Source organism: Amblyraja radiata, chromosome 23 (assembly GCF_010909765.2).
Source record: "Amblyraja radiata isolate CabotCenter1 chromosome 23, sAmbRad1.1.pri, whole genome shotgun sequence".
Lineage (NCBI taxonomy): Eukaryota > Metazoa > Chordata > Chondrichthyes > Rajiformes > Rajidae > Amblyraja > Amblyraja radiata.
Genome location: NC_045978.1, coordinates 24,704,813 through 24,726,350, shown reverse-complemented (window position 1 = coordinate 24,726,350; position 21,538 = coordinate 24,704,813). Strand labels below are relative to the sequence as shown.

The window sequence follows — 21,538 nt, the reverse complement described above, 5'->3', positions numbered from 1 at the left end:
CCAGCATAATCAAGAACCAGTCTCACCTCTGTCACTCCATCTTCTCCCCTCTCTCACAGGCAAGAGGGACAGAAGTGTGAAATCGCACACCTCCAGATTCAGGGATGTTTTCTTCCCAGCTATTATCAGGCAACTGAACCATCCTCTCGCCGATTGGAGTGTTGTCCTGACCTCCCATCGTTCTCAACAGAGACCTTTGTACTATTTTTAATCGGACTTTATCTTGCACTAAACGTTATTCCCTTTATCCTATATATGTACACTGTGGAGGGCTTGATTGTAATCATGTATAGACTTTCCACTGACTGGATAGCATGCAACAAAAAAGCTTTTCACTGCACCTTGGTACTCACGACAATAAACAAAACTACACTAAACAACTCTTTTGAAGTAATAGAAAGTGTTGGTTGAAGAGAGGCCACCTTACCGTAATACAAAATTGATTAAGAAGACATGGGGCTGTTTAAATCAAAATTTTTGTATTGGACTTTTTTTTGTTGTAAATTATGTCATTTTGTTCCAAAAGGAGAAATAAAAATCAACAATTATGAGAATTTCCATGAATGCTATTTCCTTTTTATCACACACATTGACAGGTGCTGTAACTACATTAGAAATTAAATATTACCCAACGCAATTGGAGAGCATTGCACAAATAGTAAAGAATCATAATAGTGTCACAATAAACAGTCGCTGGTCATCTACGTTAAAAACTTGCTTGGTTTATGCTGCAACGTGAGAGTTTGTGGGTCTTCCTAAACACCCGTGTTGTTTATAAAGTGCATTAAAAGCAAATTCTACATAAAATAGCCGATTGTGAACACCAGGAAAAAGCATTACGCTGTTTCAAGTTGCTTTTTGCATTCCACTTATTCCCCCCCCCCCCCCCCCCACACACACACACACACACACACCCCTTCCCTCCAACACCCGATCTCTGCACTCTCAGTACCAATATTCAATATGGACTTTTGAATCAGTTCTAAAGTCATTGGTACATTTTCTTTAACATATATAGCTATGTATATGTTTCCCTCTCTCACTGTCTCCGGCCAAGACAGCTTCCATAATTTCATAGAAGATAGGTGCAAAATGCTGGAGTAACTCAGCAGGTCAGGCAGCATCTCTAGAGAAAAGGAATGGGTGACGTTTCGGGTCGAGGCCCTTCTTCCTTTTCTCCAGAGATGCTGCCTGACCCCCCTGAGTTCCTCCAGCATTTTGCGCCTATCTCCGGCGTAAACCAGCATCTGCAGTTCCCTCCGATCCATCATTTCATATCAGTCGTCATAAGGTCTTGAAACTCCTCACTGCTTGGGTATGGTGGACCATGCATTAAATCACATTTGTTTTTTTAATTACAAAAAAGAAATGAAAAATAAAAAAACACAAACGAAAATGAAGACCAATAAGTAGCAAATAAACAATTGCCAATCATATAGATACAAGTGAGAGAAGGCTGTTCAATGTTTTACATCACCCGGTACACTATGCGACCTTAGTACGTGTGAATGACAGAATGCAGGATGGAAATCCTGACGGTTTGCTTTTTTTGTTTTCTTTTTTAAAAACACAGTGAAATTCTCTTCCACGACCAGTTAATGAATTGCAGGGATCTTTTGCCGTGAGTCTGCCGCTTGAGTCGATCCTCAGCACCCAAAGGTTTCCTGAGAGGCGTAGACCATGTAAAGGAAGCCGTCCTCGTCCTTCTCCTGTTCGTAGATCTCCGAGATGGAGGTTGAGACGCTGACCATACTCCTTTGGTTGACCAACAGGAAGAAGGCCTGGTTGGGGTTCAGCTGTAGTCTGCGCCTGTGGGAGAACAAAACTATGAGAGGAATAGATCGGGTCGATGCACCGAGTCTCTTGCACAGAGTAGGGGAATCGAGAACTAGAGTGAGGGGGGAAATATGTGATAGGAACCCGAGGGGTAACTTTTTCACACAAAGGATGGTGTGTGTATTGAACGAGCTGCCGGAGGCAGGTACTATCACAATGTTGAGGCAGGTGCTATCACAATGTTTAAGAAATACTTAGATATGTACTTGGATAGGACAGGTTTAGAGGGCCAAACGCAGGCTAGTGGGACTAGTGTAGTTGGGACATGTTGGCCGGTGTGGAGGAGTTGGGCCGAAGCGCCTGTTTCCATGCTGTATGACTCTATGACTCTAAAAGAAAGGACAACCTTTAAACGTCGACCACAAGAATGGGGATGGTAACCACTGCAAACTTGGTTTGTGCTACAGAAGTTTTAGTTTAGTTTGGAGATGCAGCGCAGGTATAGGCCCTTTGGCCCACCGAGTCCGCGCAGGTATAGACCCCTTTGGCCCACCGAGTCCGCTCCGACCAGTAATCACCCTGTACACAAGGGACAATTTACAATTTTACCAAAGCCAATTATCCTACAACTCATTACTGTGCCGCTCCTTTTAGTTTAAAGATTGACACAAAGTGCTGGAGTAACTCAGCGGATCAGGCGGCATCTCTGGAGAAAAACAATAGGTGACATTTCGGGTTGGGACCTTTCTTCAGACTCAGTTTAGTTTATTATTGTCACATGTACAATAGGTTTTCCCTCAGGTGCCTATTAAATCTTTCCCTTCTCACCAGGTTAATGAATTTTAAAGTGTAACCATTGGCAGTTTCAGTTCAGTTTAGTTTATTGTCACGTGTGCCGAGGTACAGTGAAAAGCTTTTGTTGTGTGCTAAAGGGTCTGTCCCACTTTCCCGAATCATTCACGAATTTTCCCGAGTTCTTCACGAATTCTCCCGAGTTTTCCCCTTGATTCAAACTCGCAGAATGTTCGTAACGGGTCCGTCGGAGTCCGTAGATATATCGTAGCGGCTCGTTATGCCAGCCGTAGATACTGGGGGCATCCTCCCGACTTTTTTTACTCGTGGATATTTTTTATCAGGCTGGAAAAAACGTCCCGACTTACCTGATGCCCCGAGTACCTACGGCTGTCATAACGAGCCGCTACGATATATCTACGGACCCGTTACGAACATTCTGCGAGTTTGAATCAAGGGGAAAACTCGGGAGAATTCGTGAATAACTCGGGAAAGTGGGACAGGCCCTTAACCAGTCCGCATAAAGACAATACATGCAGGATTTGTACTTTCCAATTTCAGGTCATTCTAAATTGCTGAGCAGCCAAGATAGTAATTTCTGAATATATTCCTTCACAAGGCAAGAGTTTTAACGACCAAAGCCAATAGTTATCACATTTGGACAGGTATATGGATAAGAAAGGTTTGTACAATTCCGTACATTGTAAGTTGTCCCTAGTGTGTAGGATAGTGCTAGTGAACGGGGTGGGTCGGTGTGGACTAGGTGGGCCGAAGGGCCTGTTTCCCTGCTGTAGCCAATCTGTCCTCAGCAGATGTCTGAAGAAGAGATAAAAAGGCCAGGATACTGGGGAGAACTCCGAAAATAGTGAGATCTGTTTCAAATTCTGGGGTATCAGTTGAACATAAATAAACATTAGCTGAATTTATTGGTGCTCACAAAAGGCAGAAAAAGATCTTTGCAATCTTACTGCTGATTAAGCCAAAAGCAGCAGCTGTTGAGTGGAGTTAAATATTTATTTTTTGCAAGACTGTAATATAATCCCACCGCCTCTGTAGAAGATTTTCTTTTGTTCATGTGAAAAGTAATCCAGGGGAAAGACAAGTTTAAAATATGGTGAGAGATTACTCGAGCCCCAGTGCTGACGTGTTGTTCATTGAACCGTTGTAGAACATAGAACAGTTCGGCACTGGAACAGGCCATTCGGCCCACAATGTCTGCATGGGACAGCACCCGATGTCAGGATCGAACCTGGGTCTCCGGCGCTGTAAAGGGCCTGTCCTACTTACGCACTTTTTTCGGCAACTTGCCGGCGCCCGTCATAGTCGCAGCAGGTCGGCGAAAATTTGAAAATCCAACGGCGACCAGAAAAAGGTACGACTCTTTGGGCGACTATTCACGACCATACAGGCGTCACCCCACCACCTTTTTCTGGTCGCCGCTGGATTTTCAACATTTTGAACATTTTCGGCGACCTGCTGCGACTATGACGGGTGCCGTCAAGTCGCCGAAAAAATTGCGTAAGTGGGACAGGCCCTTGTACCGCAGCAGCTCTACCCTCATCTCCCCTCTCCCAAAAGGCAAGAGGTACAGAAGTGTGAAAATGCACACCTCCAGATTCAGAGACAGTTTCTTCCCATCAGTTATCGGGCAACTGAACCATCTTATCACCAACTAGAGTGTGGTCCTGAGCTACAATATACCTCATTGGAGATCTTAAAGCTATCTTTAATCGGACTGTACTGAACTTTATTTTGCACCAAACGTTATACCCTTTATCTTGTATCTGTATGCTCCGGACAGCTTGATTGTAATTCATGTTTTATCTGGGTGCATCCCGGCCTGGTTCAGCGACTTGAACGCCCAGGAGTAAAAAGATTGAAAAAAGTGGTGAACACTGCCCAGTCCATCACGGGCGCTGACCTCCCCACTATTGAAGGGATTTACAGGAGTCGCTGTCTCAAAAAGGCAGCCAGCATCGTCAGAGACCCACACCACCCTGGCCACCATCCTCTCATTTCACGCCTGCTATCGGGAAAAAGGTACAGGAGCCTGAAAACTGTAACGTCCAGGTTCAGGAACAGCTTCTTCCCTCCAGCCTTAACCACACCACAACCTCCAAATAAGCTCTGAACTACAGACTGGGGACATTGGTTTTGACTTTCTGCACTATTGTTTGTGTGTGTTTTTTCCTTGTTTATTATATGTTTACAGTTTACTATGTTCACTTTTATCTGTTGTACTGCTGCAAGTAAGAATTTCATGGTTCATTTCATTGTTCTATCTGGGAACTATCTTCTGACTAAAGAAATTTCTCCTCGTCTCCTTCCTAAAAGAACATCCTTTAATTCTGAGGCTATGATCCCCTAGACTCTCCCACTAGTGGAAAAATCCTCTCCACATCCACTCTATCCAAGCCTTTCACTCCTCCCCCTTCTGTCATGGGGTGGACTGAGACGCCCACATCCCCCCCCCCCCCCGATATTTGCACATCCCCAATCCTTTCCACTCGTCGCTTTAATTTCATGTTTCATGTATTTTGTGTTTTATGACTGTCGGCAGATCAATTTCCCTCCTGGGATAAATAAAGTTCTATCCTATCGTATCGTATTCTGTATGTTTCAATGAGGTCCCCCCACATTCTTCTAAACTACAACGAGTACAGGTCCAGTACCGACAATCACTCACCATAGCGTTTACCTACTGATTCCTGGGAACCATTGGAACTCTCTAACTCACCACACAGGCAGTAGTGGCTCAAAGCCTGGGCTGAACACAACATGCAATGGGTAATAAATACGACACTTGCTCACACCCTATCATGCAATTTGGTGTATTCTCTAACAGCAGAGCAGACACTTTTAAAAACTGCGTAAATATTTGATGTGTTTACCAGTTCAGGTTATTATTTTGAACCAAAATGTTCAGCTATTAACGATCAAAAATGCCTCCAGCTATGTCCACCCGACACCAGATCCCATTCTCAGATTACAATCGTCGGCTTATTTTACTGAAGCGTTTAACTATTTCAGTGTAGATCGATTTGGAAAAGGGGAGGGTTGCTTAAGGTTGAAAAACATTTTTGAAGAGCATATGTTGAAGAACTGAAATAAAGACATATGTTGGAAACTGTCCTCGACTTGAAAGGTGAGCTCTGTTTCTCTTCTATGGGGGGGTACAGAGTGGCACAGCGCCAGAGATCCAGGTTCGATCCTGACTACAGGTGCTGTCTGTACGGATTTTGTATGTTCTCCCCATGACCATGATGGTTTCTTCTGGATGCTCTGGTTTCCTCCCACACTCCATAGATGTGCAGGTTTGTAGGTTAATTGGTTTTCTGTAAATTGTCCCAAGAATTTAGGATAGAACTAGTGTATGGATCATTGCTGGTCAGCGTGGACATAATGGGCCGAAGGGCCTGTTGCCACGCTGTATCTCTAAAACTGGAGATGAGTTGTTTATCTTGGCATTTTGTTTGGCACAGACATTGTGGGCTGAAGAGCTCCTGTGAAGAGTAGAGTCCTATGTTCTTGCCCCACCCCATAGGTTTGTTCAAACCCAGAGAAACGTGGTTGATTCTTAATTGTCGTCTGCATTGGATCAAACTGTCTCTTAGCCCACGAGTAATCAGGGAAGGAGAATAATTCACGTCCAGTCGAGGAACAAAATAAACCCCAGCTTAGCTTCATCAGCTTGTTCTACTAACATTGGATGAGGTCAGCGTTTAAATGCACTTAAAGCTGCAGGCTTCATTATCTTTTTTAAATTTGAGATTGGTAAAAATCCGCCAAGGAATTACATATGTTCGGGCACCTACTTTAATTAAGGATTTTTGTCAATCGGAGTTTGGTGAGGATAGGTTGAGCAGCTCTTCCTTTTCTCCAGGGATGCTGCCTCACCCGTTGAGTTACTCCAACATTTTATGTCTATCTTTTGTATGGATAAATGGAGGGTGGGGGGGGGGTCAGAGGAGATGAGAGAGGGGGGTCGAGGAGGAGAGAGGAGAGGGGAGGGAGGGGAGGAAAGGAAAGGAAATGGGGAGGTGATAAATGATAAATGCTTTAAAATAAGACACAAGTGCTGGAGAAACTCAGCGGGTCAGGCAGCATCTCTGGAAAACAAGGACATAGGTTTAATATCAGAGGGAAAAGATTTTATAGGGACTGAAGGGGCATATTTTTTTTCATGGCTGTTTTCTTTTTGTAGCTAAAGCTTCAGTAACAGCCGGGTGACGCTTATTTTCACTCTGCATTGAAATCTTTAATACAAGAATAGAAGCTATTCTCAATTATTTTACCCAGAGTAGGGCACGGAGCCTTTTTACCCAGAGCTGGGGTCCCAATAACCAGCGGACATAGGTTGAAGCTGAGAGGGGAAAGATTTAATAGGGGCAACTTTTTTTCACTCCTAGGGTGGTGGGTGTGTGGAACAATCTTCCAGGGGAGGTAATTTGCTCTAATGGCTTGCTGAATTGAATTAAAATACGATTTTTTGTTTTTTCATTCACCCATAGATAGGGTAGACAATCTGAACCATTTTCCAGGGTGGAAATGTCAAAGACTAGAGGGCATAGCTTAAAGGTGAGAGGAGCAAAGTTAAAAGGAGATATGTGGGACATGGTTTTTTTTTGTTGCAGAGAGAGATGGGTGTCTGGAACGTTCTGTCAGGGGCGGTGGTGGGTGCAGATACAACAGCAGAGTTTGAGGCTTTTAGATAAGTACGGGTCTACCAACGATATTCTGGCACCCTTGGTTCTAGAACAATTCTGGATTATCCATTTTGCTGAGTTCACGGCCTTGAGTGGGGGGGGGGGGGGGGGGGGTTTGTCCGGGTTACAGGTGGGGGCCGGATCACCAGTTGGCGGAAAATCGGTGGTGGACCTGCACACGGAAATGCGGGAGATTACTTTAACTTGCCATCACGTTCAGCACGGACATCGTGGGCTGAAGGGCCTCTTCTGCGTACTATGTTCCTGCTCTCCAAAATTTCCAACAGTTAACATTTAGCGGCACGATTTTGTTTTCCTTCCTACCCCAATTCATAGGAAGGGTTAATATTTAGTGGTGACGTTCTTTACACTAGAATGATTTCTCCCATCAACAAGTATCCAGTGACCTCCACTTGGAACATGTGGTCATTTGGCTGAACTCCAGACACAACATCTGAGCACCCAACGTACCTTCCATGGCTTGTTGACACAAAATACCTTCCAATACAAACATCATGTCCTTCCAACTTTTCCTCTTTGATTTTTTTAAAAAGAAAGATGGATAACTTTGGAAGAAGCAATTTCCTCCTTGAACCTTGAACCTTGGGCTGATTCATAGACCTACTTGGTTGTGTAGAGATTGGAATGATCATGGTGGAGTCTGGACTACAGCCGCATAGAAACATGGAAATCTACAATCCCCATGAACCATGTGATTGGGTCTGAAGAAGGGTCTCGTCCCAAAACGTCACCTACTCCTTTTCTCCAGAGATGCTGTCTGACCCATTGAGTTACTCCAGCTTTTTGTGTCTATCTTGAGTTTTAACCAGCATCCGCAGTTCCTTCTCAGTCCATCACCGGCTCTGACCTCCCCACCATCGAAGGGACCTATCGGAGTCGCTGCCTCAAAAAACGCAGCCAACATCATCAGAGACCCACACCATCCTGGCCTCACACTCATTTCACCACTGCCATTGAGAAGAAGGTACAGGAGCCTGAAAATCGTAACGTCCAGGTTCAGGAACAGCTTCTTCCCTACAGCCATCAGGCTATTAAACACTACAACCTCATATAGGCTCTGAAGTACAATAGACTATTATTATTATTGTTGCACTGTTCTGTTTGTTTTTTTAAGATGTGTGTGTGTATAAATATATATACATATATGTGGGTATGCTGTGAGTATGTGTATATATAGACACAGAGCTTTTCTTTTCTCGCTATCGTTTGTCATATCATACTATGTTTGCATATTCTGTTGTGCTGCAGCAAGTGAGAATTTCATTGTTCTATCTGTGACATTTGACAATAAAACACTCTTGACTCTTGACTATCTTTCCTACACATATGATTGTAGTTTAGTTTAGAGATACAGCGTGGAAACAGGCCCTTCGGTGTCGACAGTGATCGCCTCACACACTAAATATCCTACAGGCGAGGGACAATTAACAATCTTTACTGAAATCCATTAACCTATAAACCCGTACGTCTTTGGAGAGTGGATTGAAACCGGAGCATCCCGGAGAAAACCCACGCGGTCACAGGAAGAATGTACAAACTCCGTACTGACAGGGCCCGTAGCCAAGATCAAACCCGGGTCTCTGGCGCTGTGAGGCAGCAACTCTGCCGCTGCACCACCGTGCCGCCCCTATCTTTGCTTTAACGAGATAAAACTCTAGGCAAGTCTCCTTGTTGAGCACCCAGAGGTTTCTGGGGTGTCGGTGTTGTGGGACGTCACCGAGCAGCAGTGCGGTCAGTGCAGTTTTCACTCGTTAACTTTACTTTCGTTTCGTTTAGAAGGTGGAGCTGCGATGGAGCCGCTTCCTCACAGAGCCAGAGACCCGAGTTCGATCCGGACTACGGATGCTGTCTGTACGGAGTTTGTACATTCTCCCCGTGACCTGCGTGGGTTTTCTCCGGGTGCTCCGGTTTCATCCCACACTCCAAAGACGTGCAGGCTTGTAGGTTAATTGGCTTCGGTAAAATTGTAAGTTGTTCCGAGGGTGTAGGATAGTGCTAGTGCACAGGGCTCGCTCGTTGGCACGGACTCCGTGGGCTGAAGGGCCTGTTTCTGCGCTGCATCTCTAAACTAAAACTGAACTCAACTAAATACACACTAGGGGCTATTTCATGGAAGCCAATTAACTTTAAAATTGCACGACTGTACAATTTTACCGAAGCCAATCTACCTACAATCCTGCACGTCTTTTGGAGTGTGGGAGGAAATCGGAGCACCCGGAGAAAACCCACGCGGTCACAGGGAGAACATGCAAACTCCATACAGACAGCACCTGTAGTCAGGATCAAACCCAGGTCTCTTGCACTGTGAGGCAGCGACACTACCTCTGCGCCACTGTGGCCCCCCCTCGTTTACTAGGGAACTTATAAAATTCCCAGCACGGACAAGATCCACCTCACCGTGTCAAAAACCAGAATGTCTCCTCCAGTGACTCATGAGTCTAGAAGTTAGGACGTTGTGTTACAGATTTACAAGATGTTGGTGTCATTCCTAGTGATCCATTGCTTCGCTACTCTAGAACTGTGAGATAAACTTCCACGTCAGATGCTCACCAACAACAGGAGAGAGGTTATTTTAGTTAATAAATAGCAGCTGGCTTCAAATCACATGGCAAAAATCAGTAATCTAACCCTCCGATTTCAATGACGATATATCTTGCCATATAAGATCACTCCAATCCATCAGATTCTATGATGAAAGCCATCCAACTTTTCCTGAGGGTATTCTGTGAATAACCAGCGATCACCCTCACATTAGTTATATCCTACACATTAGGGATAGTTTACAGAGGTCCATTAACCTACAAACCTGCACATCACTGGAGCGTGGGAGGAAACCAGAGCACCCGGAGAAAACCCCCGTGGTCACAGGGGGAACGTACAAACTCCGTATAGACGGCACCCGATGTCAGGATTGAACCCGGGTCTCTGGCGCTGAAAGGCAGCAACTCTACAGATGCGTGGTCTGTAAGGGGTTTGTACGTTTTCCCGGTGATATGCGTGGGTTTTCTCCCGGTGCTCCGGTTTCTTCCCACATCCAAAGATGTACAGGTTTGTAGGTTAATAGGCTTTGGTATAGATTGGAAATTGTCCCTAGTGTGCGTTAGGATAGTGCTTGTGTACAGGGTGATCGCTGGTCGGCATGGACTCGGTGAGTCGAAGGGTCTGTTTTCGCACTGTATCTCCAAACTAAACTAAACTAAAATTTCAACTACGTCCGTGACCTTCAATCCAATAATTTGCTCTCTTCCCACAACCCTCTGCATTCCTTCAATTCCCACCACTGGCATCCCTCACACCATCCCCTCCATTCTTCATTCCACTTCTAGTGGATATATGAACAACACAAAGTCTGGAAACCCTTCCCTAGATCACTCCAACACTCTCTCTCTCTCTCTCTCTCCCTCCCACTTCATCATTAAATCCTCCATCTTTCCCTAAACCTGCCCACCTAAATTAATAAATCCTTCTTTGGTTTTGTCTCAATTTTATCATTGGCTCAAATAGTTCCCTTTAGGCATTTGGAAGCATTTTATTTCCTGAAAGGGGCCATAAAGAAAGGAAGGTGTTTCGAGAGGATGTGGAGAAGGGGCAAGCTTACTGAAGCACACACATGTATTCCCCAACTATTGCCCTCGTATGTAAGTGAGGGTTAGAATCTGGGTTTATCTCCGGGTGCTCCGGCTTCCTCCCACGTTCCAAAGACGTGCAGGTTTGTACGTAAGTTGCCCCTAGTATGTAGGGTAGAACTGGCGGGTGGGTGATCACTGGTCGGTGCAGACTTGGTGCACAAAGGCCTGTTTCCAGGCTGTATCTCCAGACTAAAATAAACTAAGCTAAAAGACTGTGTAGACGGGAACTGCAGAAGCTTGTTTATACCATAACTTACCGAAACCAAAAGGCCCTTCAGTTTGAGGAAGGGTCCCATCTGAATTGGCATCTATCAATTTACCTCCACAGATTCTCATTGGAGTTCAAGGACTCTATTCCTTGGAGCGCGGGAGGATGAGGGGTGATCTTATTGAGGTGTATAAAATCATGAGAGGAATAAATGCTACGAAGCAACTGTGCTACTTTCAGCAGCGCTGTTTGCCACCCGGGGTTGCCACGCCCACGGTCCTTCTGGAAAAAGATTGGCATTTTAAAATTGCTGAACCTTGAAACAAATTTTCCGAACTGTTTTGCTCAGATCACCTGTGGAGCCCGTCGTATACAGCTCACGATAATTGCCTGGTTGACATTTAATTAGCTTATATCTTTATTGTCCTTCAAGTGGGTAAAAATTCCATGGGTTTATGAGGTTGTTATCAAAGATCAGCACCGTCCTGAAAGCATGGTCTAAACAGCAGGCTTTGAGGAGTATCTTTAAAGAGTTAAGAGTCCAAGTGTGTTTAATTGTCATATGGACTGACAATTCTCACTTGCGGCAGCATAACAGGTCTGTAACCACAATGCACGTAGATAATATAAGATCATGTATATAGGATCATGAGAGGAGTAGACAGGATAAATGCACAGTCTCTTGCCCAGAGTAGGGGAATCGAGGACCAGAGGACATAGGTTTAAGCTGAAGGGGAAAAGATTTTGATAGGATTCTGAGGGGTCACTTTTTCACACAAAGGGTGGTGGGTGTATGGAACGAGCTGTAGTTGGTTGTGGTCATCACATTTACCCGGAGGTAGTTGGTTGTGGTCATCACATTTACAGGAAGATACAAATACAGTGGGAAAGGATGGAAGAGATCTGAGGACAGACACAAAATGCTGGAGGAAATCCACATGGTCACATGCAGAATGTGCAATCTCCATACAGACCGCACTTGAGGTCAGGATTTGCATGTTAACTTTCAATCATTTGTATAGAAAGACACACATCCACTCTGAATACCAGTACTTCAGGTTTCTCAGAACCGAACACCAATTTTTGACTATTCTTTTCTTCCAAAGTGGATGGCTGGATATTTTCTCCACATTATAGTCTGTTGCATCTTTTATCTTGTCCTTTAGACTTTAGAGATACAGCGTGGAAACAGGCCCGTATGGCCCACCGAGTCTGAGCCGACCTGTGATCACCCCGTACCCTAGCACTATCCTACATACTAGGGATAATTTACAATTTGGGTTATTGTGGGAGGAAACCCGAGCACCAGGTGGAAACCCACATGGTCACAGAGAGAACGTACAAACTCCGTACAACCAACACCCGTAGTCAGGATCGAACCCAGGTCTCTGGCACTGTAAGGCATAACTCTACCGCTGCGCACTGTGCCACTCTCTTTACCCTTGAAGCCTCTCTACAAACTACTCACAACCTATCTATGTACCATCAGCTCATTCCACGTAATTTCATCCAGACCGTACATCCTCAGCAACTTGTCCCATTTTCTCCTTCACTCTTACTCTTCTTTCTTTGTTTACTTCATGTTGTCCCAGGGAAGAATTGTGCTTAAGTCTTTAGGGCAGCACAGTGGTCAAGCTGCTGCCTCACAGCACCAGAAACCCAGAGTCCATCCTGACCCCGGGTGCTGTCTCCCTGTGACCAGGTTGGTTTTCTCCAGGTGCAGCTGTTTCCTCCCACATCCCGAAGACGTGCGGGTTTTTAGGTCAATTGTCCCTTTGTAAATTGCCCCTAACGTGTAGGTTGGGAAAGTGGGATAACATACTACCAGTGAACGGGTGTTCCATGGTCGGCATGGGCTTGGTGGGCCAAAGGGCCTGTTTCCATGCTGTATCCCTAAAGGAAATTAAACTGCGCTAGCAAATTGTTTTCAGACGGGGCACGAGAACAGGAATCACGTGCCACAGCGTTCAGGGTTAGATTTCTGAATTTAATGAAATTTACACTTGAAAAACAAGCTCCAATGTCCAATGAGATACGGCTGAATGGCAGTTTTAACAAAAAAAATGTGCATTACTACTATTGTATATTATCCATTGTACATATCCATATGATTATTGTACACATCCATACCAGGCCCGTGCCTGTGCCATAGACTTCAAAGTCATGGCAATTCAAATGGTTTGGCTAGAATTAGTTTTGTTTAGTTTACAGATACAACATGGAAACAGGCCCTTCGGCCCACCAGGTCCACGCCGACCATCAATCACCCATTGGCTCTAGTTCTATGTTATCCCACTTTTGCATTCTAGTTTAGTTTCGAGAAACAGCGCGGAAACAGGACCTTCGGCCCACCAAGCGCGCCGACCAGCGATTCCCGTAAACCAACACTATCGTAGGATACACACACTGGGGGTAATTTACAGTGCCCAATTAACCTACAAACCTGCACTTTGGGATGTGGGAGGAAACCAGAGCACCTGGAGAAAACCCACATGGTCACAGGGAGAACAGACAGCATCCGTAGTCAGGATCGAACCCGAGTCTCTGACTCTGTGAGGCAGCAACTCTACCACTGTGCTGTGTGAAAAGGTTACCACTCAGGTTCCTATTAGATCTTATCCCCTTCACTTTTAAACCTACGTCTTCCGGTTCTCAATTCCCCGACTCTGAGCAAGACAATAGACAATAGACAATAGGTGCAGGAGTAGGCCATTTGGCCCTTCGAGCCAGCACCACCATTCGATGTGATCATGGCTGATCATCCCCAATCAGTACCCCGTTCCTGCCTTCTCCCCATATCCCCGGACTCCGCTATTTTTAAGAGCCCTATCTAGCTCTCTCTTGACAGCATCCAGAGAACCTGCCTCCACCGCCTTCTGAGGCAGAGAATTCCACAGACTCTGTGTGTTTACCCGATCTAATTCCTCTCATGATTCTGTACACCTCTATAAGATCACCCCTCATCATCTTGCGCTCCAAGGAATAAAGTCCTAGACGGCTCAACCTCTCCCTTTAGCTCAGGCCCTTGAGTCCTGGCAACATCCTCGTAAATCTTCTCTGCACCCATTCCGGTTTGACAACGTGAAAAATGGCACTAAAACATAGCAACTCTTGTATGCTCTCTCAGTGTACTATTCCTGTACACTTGAACTTTATGTAAAAAAGCAATTACATTGTACCTCATGTGACAATAAAGTACCATAGTTACATTAGCTGGGACATACAGTAACCTCTTTCCTCTTCTGAACTGATTTTATACCAAATCCTGGTCAATGTTCTGCATTTCCAAACCTGGTGGATAGGTTTTTCAATTCCCCTTTAGTCCTTAGACTGTGGAGATACAACGTGGAAACAGACCCTTGGGCCCCACCGAGTCTGCGCTGACCAACGATTACCCCGTACACTAGCACTAATTTTACTATTTTACAGAAGCCAATTAACCTGCAAACCTGCACGTCTTTGGGGTGTGGGAGGAAACCAGAGCTCCCTGAGAAAACCCACACGGTCACAGGGAGAATATACCAACTCCCTACAGACAGTACCAGCGGTCAGGATCGAACCCAGGTCTCTGGTGCTGTAAGGCAACGACTCTACCTGCATCACAGTGCCCCCTTCCCGACAAACAAGAAGCTTACACTTACCGAATAATCTTGACAAGTTCACTCATGTTGACATGGTCCGGAACTAAGAATTTGGTCTTGTCCAACACTGGCAACTGTTTCTCTCCCTTGTATCGCTCAATGATTACCTGTCATCAAAACAGAGTCTCGGTAAATACATTGATAGAATAGAAGCCGTAACAAAACCAGGGCAGAGGAAAGTTGAACAACATATGATGTACCCACGTAATGTCCAAAATTTTAATCTTGCATAAGACACTGGAGAAGCTACTTGGTCTAAACCAAGGGTCTCCAAACTATGGCCCGCGAGCCACATCCGGCCCGCCACGAGATTTTATCCGGCCCGTCGCAAGCTCTTAACACGTTCTGGGCAACAGGCTGTTTAGCGGCTTCTGTGGCAGCGAGGGAAAATAATTGTCAGTTTGCCGTGGGCTATCAAGTTGAGGGTTTGTGTGCAGCTGCTGACAGGTTACCGGCGATGATCCCGGGGAGACTGTGAAGATCAGCGACGGTGGTGGCCCAGTGAGTGAGTGGGTGAGTGTAGGTGGGTGGGTGTGTGGATGGGTGAGTGTGTGTGTGAGTCTGAGTGTGTGTGTGGGTGGGTGTGTGTCTGAGTGTGGGTGGGTGGGTGTGTGTGTGACTGTGGGTGTGTGTGCGAGTGAGCGAGTGTGTCAGTGTGGCCCGCAAAAATGCGCCCTCATGCTGAAAGGTTTGGAGGCCCCTGGTCTAACCTACATGGGTTTCCTGAAGTGCCTCACTTTCTTACCACATCCCACTAAGACATGCTGGCAGGTTCATTGGCCACTTTCAGTGCAAGTTGATGGCAAAATAAATCAAAGACAAGCCTGAAGAGCACACAAAATCAGGAGAAGGAAACATTCAGCCCCTCAATCCTGTCCCATCATTCTATATGATCATGGGTCTTCTGCCCCAGGCCTCATTTCCTCTTCTGTGCTAGTTCCACAGTTCCATCAATACCCTGATCACCATGGGCTGTTACGGGAGATAACTAATGTCAGGGATAGGGTGATAGAAGGAGACAGATGAGGGAACAATGGGATGCCAGGATGACTCCAATGAGCTAAAACGTCTGTGTTGATAAGATAGTTGATAGTCCATGTCCATAAGTCATAGGAGCAGAATTAGGACATTCGGCCCATCGTGTCTACTCTGCCACTCAAACATGGTTGATCTATCTTTCCCTCTCAACCCCATTTTCCAGCCTTCTCCCCGGAATTTCTGACATGAATCAAGAATCTGTCAATCTCAGCTTTGAAAATATCATAACACTTGGCCTCCACAGTCGTCTGTGGCAGTGAATTCCACAGAATCACCACCCTCAGGCTAAAGAAATTCCTCCTCATCTCCTTTCTAAATGTACGTCCTTTAGATCACCACGTTTCTTTAGATTACTGGTTAACTGGCAAAGCAACACTTTAGATACCATTTGGAGTCGCGCATGTCATTGAACTGAAATCACAAGAATCCAAAAAACCTCAATAACTAGTGGAGGCAGGTACTTCACAGAGTGTAAGAATCATCTGGATGAATCTGCGAATCACCCAGGCATAGAAAGTTACAGACCAAACGCCGGAAAATGGGTTTTGTACAGATCGGTGCCTAATAGTTAAGAGTCCATTTCTGTGCTGCATGACTCAATAACCACACACGCACACACGTTTACACACACTGTAACTCAGCGGGGCAGGCAGCATCTTTGGAGAGAAGGAAACAAGCCTTCAGATTTAGCATGTTGTGTCTATCACACGTATGTATATGTATGTGCGTGTGTGTGTGTTTTCGCAACGTAATTTCGTTCAGACCGAAAGGTCTGAATGACAATAAAGGAATCAAACCAAATCAAAATTTATACACATATATATACCGGTGTATATATATAATATACACATACCACACACATATATGTGTAAGTATATGCATACATACACGCAGACACAATGTCAGCATAGATCTAGCTTATCGTTTTTGCACTGTACGATTCTATGACATAAATATAAAACCATTTAGATAGTTTTTTGCTATTTTTTTACAGTCGGGAAGTTAAAGCAATTGCTACAACAACCAAGGGACGTGGCCCTTTTAAGACAAGTCTCCAACGCGCTCTTTAATTTGAATAGCGGTGCCGGGAGGGTTTTTTTCCTGGCATCTGGGGGAGGATCAAATTTCTCAGGAAGAGCGGCGGCGGAGAGAGGTTATTAACTCCGTGCTCCAGCCTCGACTCCCTTCCCAAAACGCAATGCGGTAAAAAGCAATGATGTAATGCCGTCTCGAAGCCGGTTACAATCCCACTTGTTAGTCGCAAGGCTGCAGAAATTGCACTGGCCCTCGATTCTCTCGAGTAATGTACACCCACCTAACCCAGGCGAGATATTTGAAGGCACTTCGAAAACTAGTTAATAGTTAACAAATAAACAACAAATAGGCAGATTATTATCGTCTGCAAATACATCCTGAATCCTGCTTTCAGCTAATCGGTGAAAACGTTAATATAATAAAAAGGTGTGAATAATAGATCATGAGATAATAGATAATTCGTGTGATTTAATGCATGGTCCACAATACATACCCAAGCAGTGGGCAGTTTCAAGACCTTATAATGACTGATATGAAATTATGGCTAGGAGGGAACTTCAGATGCTGGTTTATACCAAAGATAGATACAAAGTGCTGGAGTAAGCCAGCGGGGTCAGGCAGCATCTCTGGAGAAAATGGAGAGGTGATGTTTCGGTTGGGAACCCTTTCATAATCATAATCATACTTTATTAGCCAAGTATATTTTGCAACATTTGAGGAATTAGATTTGCCATATAGTCATACCACTACAAAGCAACAGAACACACAAAATACATTTTAATATAAACATCCACCACAGTGACTCCTCCACATTCCTTACTGTGATGGAAGGCGAAAAAAAGTTCAATCTCTCCCTTCTTTGTTCTCCCGCGGTCGGGGGCCTCTAACCTTCCATTGATGGGATGCTCTTACTCCCGTAGCTGGTGGAGGGCCTCCTCGTTGAGGCGATCAAGCTCCTGCATCGGGGGGAATCTCAGCTCCCCCTGCGCCGGGCGATCTACCCCGGGTCGGGGCTAGTCGAACGTCGTGCGGCTTTTGGAACTTCCAGACTCGGTCTCTTACCCGAGACTGCGAGCTCCTTGATGTTAAAGTCCGCAGGCCGCAGTTGGAGCATCGATCCCAGGCAAAGAATCGGCTCCAATGGTAAGTCCACGTCCCCACGGTTCCGCTCAAAGCCAGACCCGAGCAAGGCCTCCAGCTCCATGATGTTAGGCCGCAGAGCGACCGGAGATACGATCCGGAAAACAATCGCATCTCCGGAAAGGTTAGAGATTGAAAAAAAGTTTCCCTCAACCCCCTCCCCCTCCCCGCCCACCCCCCACATAAAACAACCAGAGAACATTAATACATACTTTAACTCAGTCATTGGTAAATGACCTGGACTGGCGTCCGTTCGGCCCTTCAACCGTGATGTCCCTTTTAAACAGCACTCATCCCATTACTCCCATCCCCAATTTATTCAATCAATTCCCAGCCTTGTTCCAACAACAGGAGTCTACCCGGTTGCAAAGGAAACAATTCAACCCTTATCACAACACACTTGACTTACTGGTATCTTGTTAGGATGCTGGTCTCTAATCTGTTGGACTTCTTTAACGCGGTCAGCTGTACCACACAAAGAAAAAAGAAACACGTTAAACTGATCAGGTTGTCAGGCTGGTAGATTTATTTAATTAGATCAGATAGAATCAAATTCGGTATCAATTGCACTGGTTACTGCAAAACACAGTATTGTAGGTCCTGGTATTGTTCAATCCCAAGGGAACGCTGCAAATTGCAAACGTGAAGTCTACATATTACCAGCGTTAGACGGGCAGATTGGGGCCGAATATCACTGGTCAGGCATGAGGGGGAACAGTGAATAGTGTTCTAACTACTCCAGATAATAATATGCCAGACGCCAAATTATCCAGGAATGGAGGAATATGGATCATGAGCAGGCTGAGGAGATTAACCTATCCTGGGATCATGCTCGGCTCAGACAATGTGGGCCGAAGGGCCTGTTCCCGTGCTGTACTGTTCTATGTTATGTTCTGTCTATGCGTCTGGGATCCCCTCAATTGGAGAGGTGGTGGTAACCGAAGGTTGGCTGGGCAATGGGGTCACCTCAATTAACCAGGGCGTGTGTGTGCGTGTGTGTGTGGTGTCTTTGTTGAAAGTCGAGAGTGTTTCGTCAAATGTCCCAAAACTGAACAATGAAATTCTTACTTGCATCAGCACAATAGAGATGTAAACGCAGTACTCCGTAAACACGATAATAAACAACATAATGAAGTGCAATATATAAAAACAAACAAGCTATGAAGTGCTAAGACAAAACCAATGACCCCCTAGTCCCCAATGCAATCAAGGCAATTGGTAGTTTGGGGGTTAGTTGGAGTTGGTAGTGTTGAATAACCTGATGGTTGTTGTTGCACATCAGCAGGGGTGTTCTTGGTAACAGGTGGGGAAAGGGCACATAACAGAAAGATGCTCCCGTGACCCCAGCCTTCATCACAAGACAAGGAGGGCAGTACATGGTGAAGGCCAGCAAACAAACAAACGGCCTCAGCCTCGAGAATGAACTACCGCTCATAGGGAAATCAATAGCTCACGGCCATATTGGAACCAAGATGTTTCATTGTCTTCAATGAAACCAACGATTTCCCCTCGTTTTAGAATATTAACAATGAAATTGGCAGATTTAGTCAATCCATGAATTAAAAGCTAGCGGTGCAGTGCCACTGTCTCAGTGTCGATGCATTTCAAATGAAACTCCAATCCCATTCCTTGGAATGATTGTAAGGTTAACCCGGGTCAGAGCGACATTAAGTGAACAAGACAGGTTGCTTTGGCTCCTACTGGGAGGGGTTGGGGAGGAGGGAAGAGATGACTTTATATTAAAATAATTTAAGTGAATCACAATATTCCTGTGATTGGGTTTTTAAGGAGTGTGAAACATGTCGCCAGCCACCTACTGATAGACGAGGAGAAAATAATGTACAGTGCTGAAAAAAAACATGACGTCGTAGCTAAAATCAGATGTTTTCATGTTCTCGGATTTCTATCGCGGCCTAAAGCTTGAGAAGGTTTATAGGAAAAGAAAGCAACGCCCAAATCTCCAGGAGAAAATAGTTTGGATTTTTTTTTTGTGCGTACGGTCTTCACTCAGTAAACCAGGATTATTGCTTTGAAAGTCCTGGTTTTAGTGCCAAACGCCGCTGGTAATTTTGCATGGACCATCGAAAAATGGGCGAAATTGCATTGAAATCACAGTGTCCCTCCCAGCCAACTGTGTGTATTTATAACTGGATGTCAAACCATGCATTCATCTATTACGTCTTACGTCATTTGTCACGGCTGACTGTTCTGTCTTATAAATTGTGATTGTAACAACATTTTAAATCAATGGTTAAAAAAAATAACAGAATTACTTCCGGAACAGGGGAGATGAGGAGGAAATAATCACCGCAGTTATTGTTTAAGTAAATGGACATCGTTACTTTTAGAGTTATAAAGTAACGACATTATAGAAAAAAATACCACCATCGGTAAAATATCATTTCGTTGGGGTTTTTTTTTAAGAAAGGAAACATGTTTAAACATTGTAGCTTAGATCAGGTGATCTAAGATCAGCTTATTTGTTTAACTACGTTTCCAATTGGTGGTGAAATGGGAACAAAAACAAAACAAATCTTCAAAAAGGTTTTATCTTTTGTCGAGAGAGTTGGTCTTAGAAAAAGGAGGTGACTTTACTGTAAAATGGCTTCCAAAGTACAGTAACAATAAAAACAAGTATTCGCAATCCTTTTGAAAGTCCTTTGCTGGGAATTGCTGTCAGGTTAGTGTTTGGGTCATTTCGACAGAGGTTGCAAATCAGTTACTTGGGGTTGCCACGGATTGAGGGTGAGAACGGGGTGAAGATAATCGAGGTTTTGTTCCAGTTGTAATGCTAAGCGTTAAGGAGTTGGGTTAGAATTTGTGATGCATTGTCCTCGGGCTACCAACGACACGGGCAGAGAGCGTCCCTTTGTTAGCTAAGGCTGCTTGCAACCGATCGCTTGATTCGCCCCCTCTCTCCCCCGGCACGTACTCTAGCAGTGATCTCCCCTCTTTCGCAGCTGTCTGCCGGCATCACTCCATACCCTCGTCAGCTGAGAGGAGAGGAGAGAGAGAGAGACGCACACAAACAAAGACACAAACCAAGACTCTTCGCCTAGTGCTACATTACATTTCTCGCTTTTTCCTCCCCTCTCCTTTCTAATTTTGTCAAACTCTCCGTTTCTCACGGGCACGTCCACTTACCAAAGCTTCTTCTCTGTTTGAACGACTTGTCAGAAGGCATTTTCAGGGCTGGAGAATGCCGAGAATGATCAACTGAAGCGGACAGTGCTGTTCCTGATGTGTCCAAACACAGAGCGATGTAACAAACTGTATCACGTGAACACCTTGACGTCAAGGCACAGACACTTCATGGGGAGGGCGTGGGGAAGCGTCGGTTACACTCCTTGCTCGCCACAGAGCAACGGAGCCACGCCAGAACTTCTACTTTCTTATATTATCCGATGCTGTTGAACTGATACTTCTAAATACATTGCAATTCACGAGAGGAATAGATCGGGTAGACGTAGACAGTCCCTTGCCCAGAGTAGGGGAATCAAGAACCCGAGGACACAGGTTTAAGGTGAGGGTGAGGGAGGGGGAGGGGGAGGG

At 45.1% G+C, this 21,538-nt stretch overlaps 1 protein-coding gene across 1 annotated transcript; it reads right to left on the bottom strand.

Annotated features, from left to right (window-relative positions):
• Positions 1 to 460: 460 nt before the first annotated feature.
• On the bottom strand, positions 461 to 21,287 carry map1lc3a (microtubule associated protein 1 light chain 3 alpha). The gene is made up of 4 exons (XM_033041846.1): positions 21,131 to 21,287; positions 18,396 to 18,451; positions 14,774 to 14,880; positions 461 to 1,809 (listed from the first exon to the last, which is right to left on the bottom strand). Exons 1-4 carry the CDS (start codon positions 21,168 to 21,170, stop codon positions 1,647 to 1,649), a joined length of 366 nt encoding a protein of 121 aa, XP_032897737.1. The 5' UTR covers positions 21,171 to 21,287; the 3' UTR covers positions 461 to 1,646.
• Between the last annotated feature and the right edge of the window lie 251 nt (positions 21,288 to 21,538).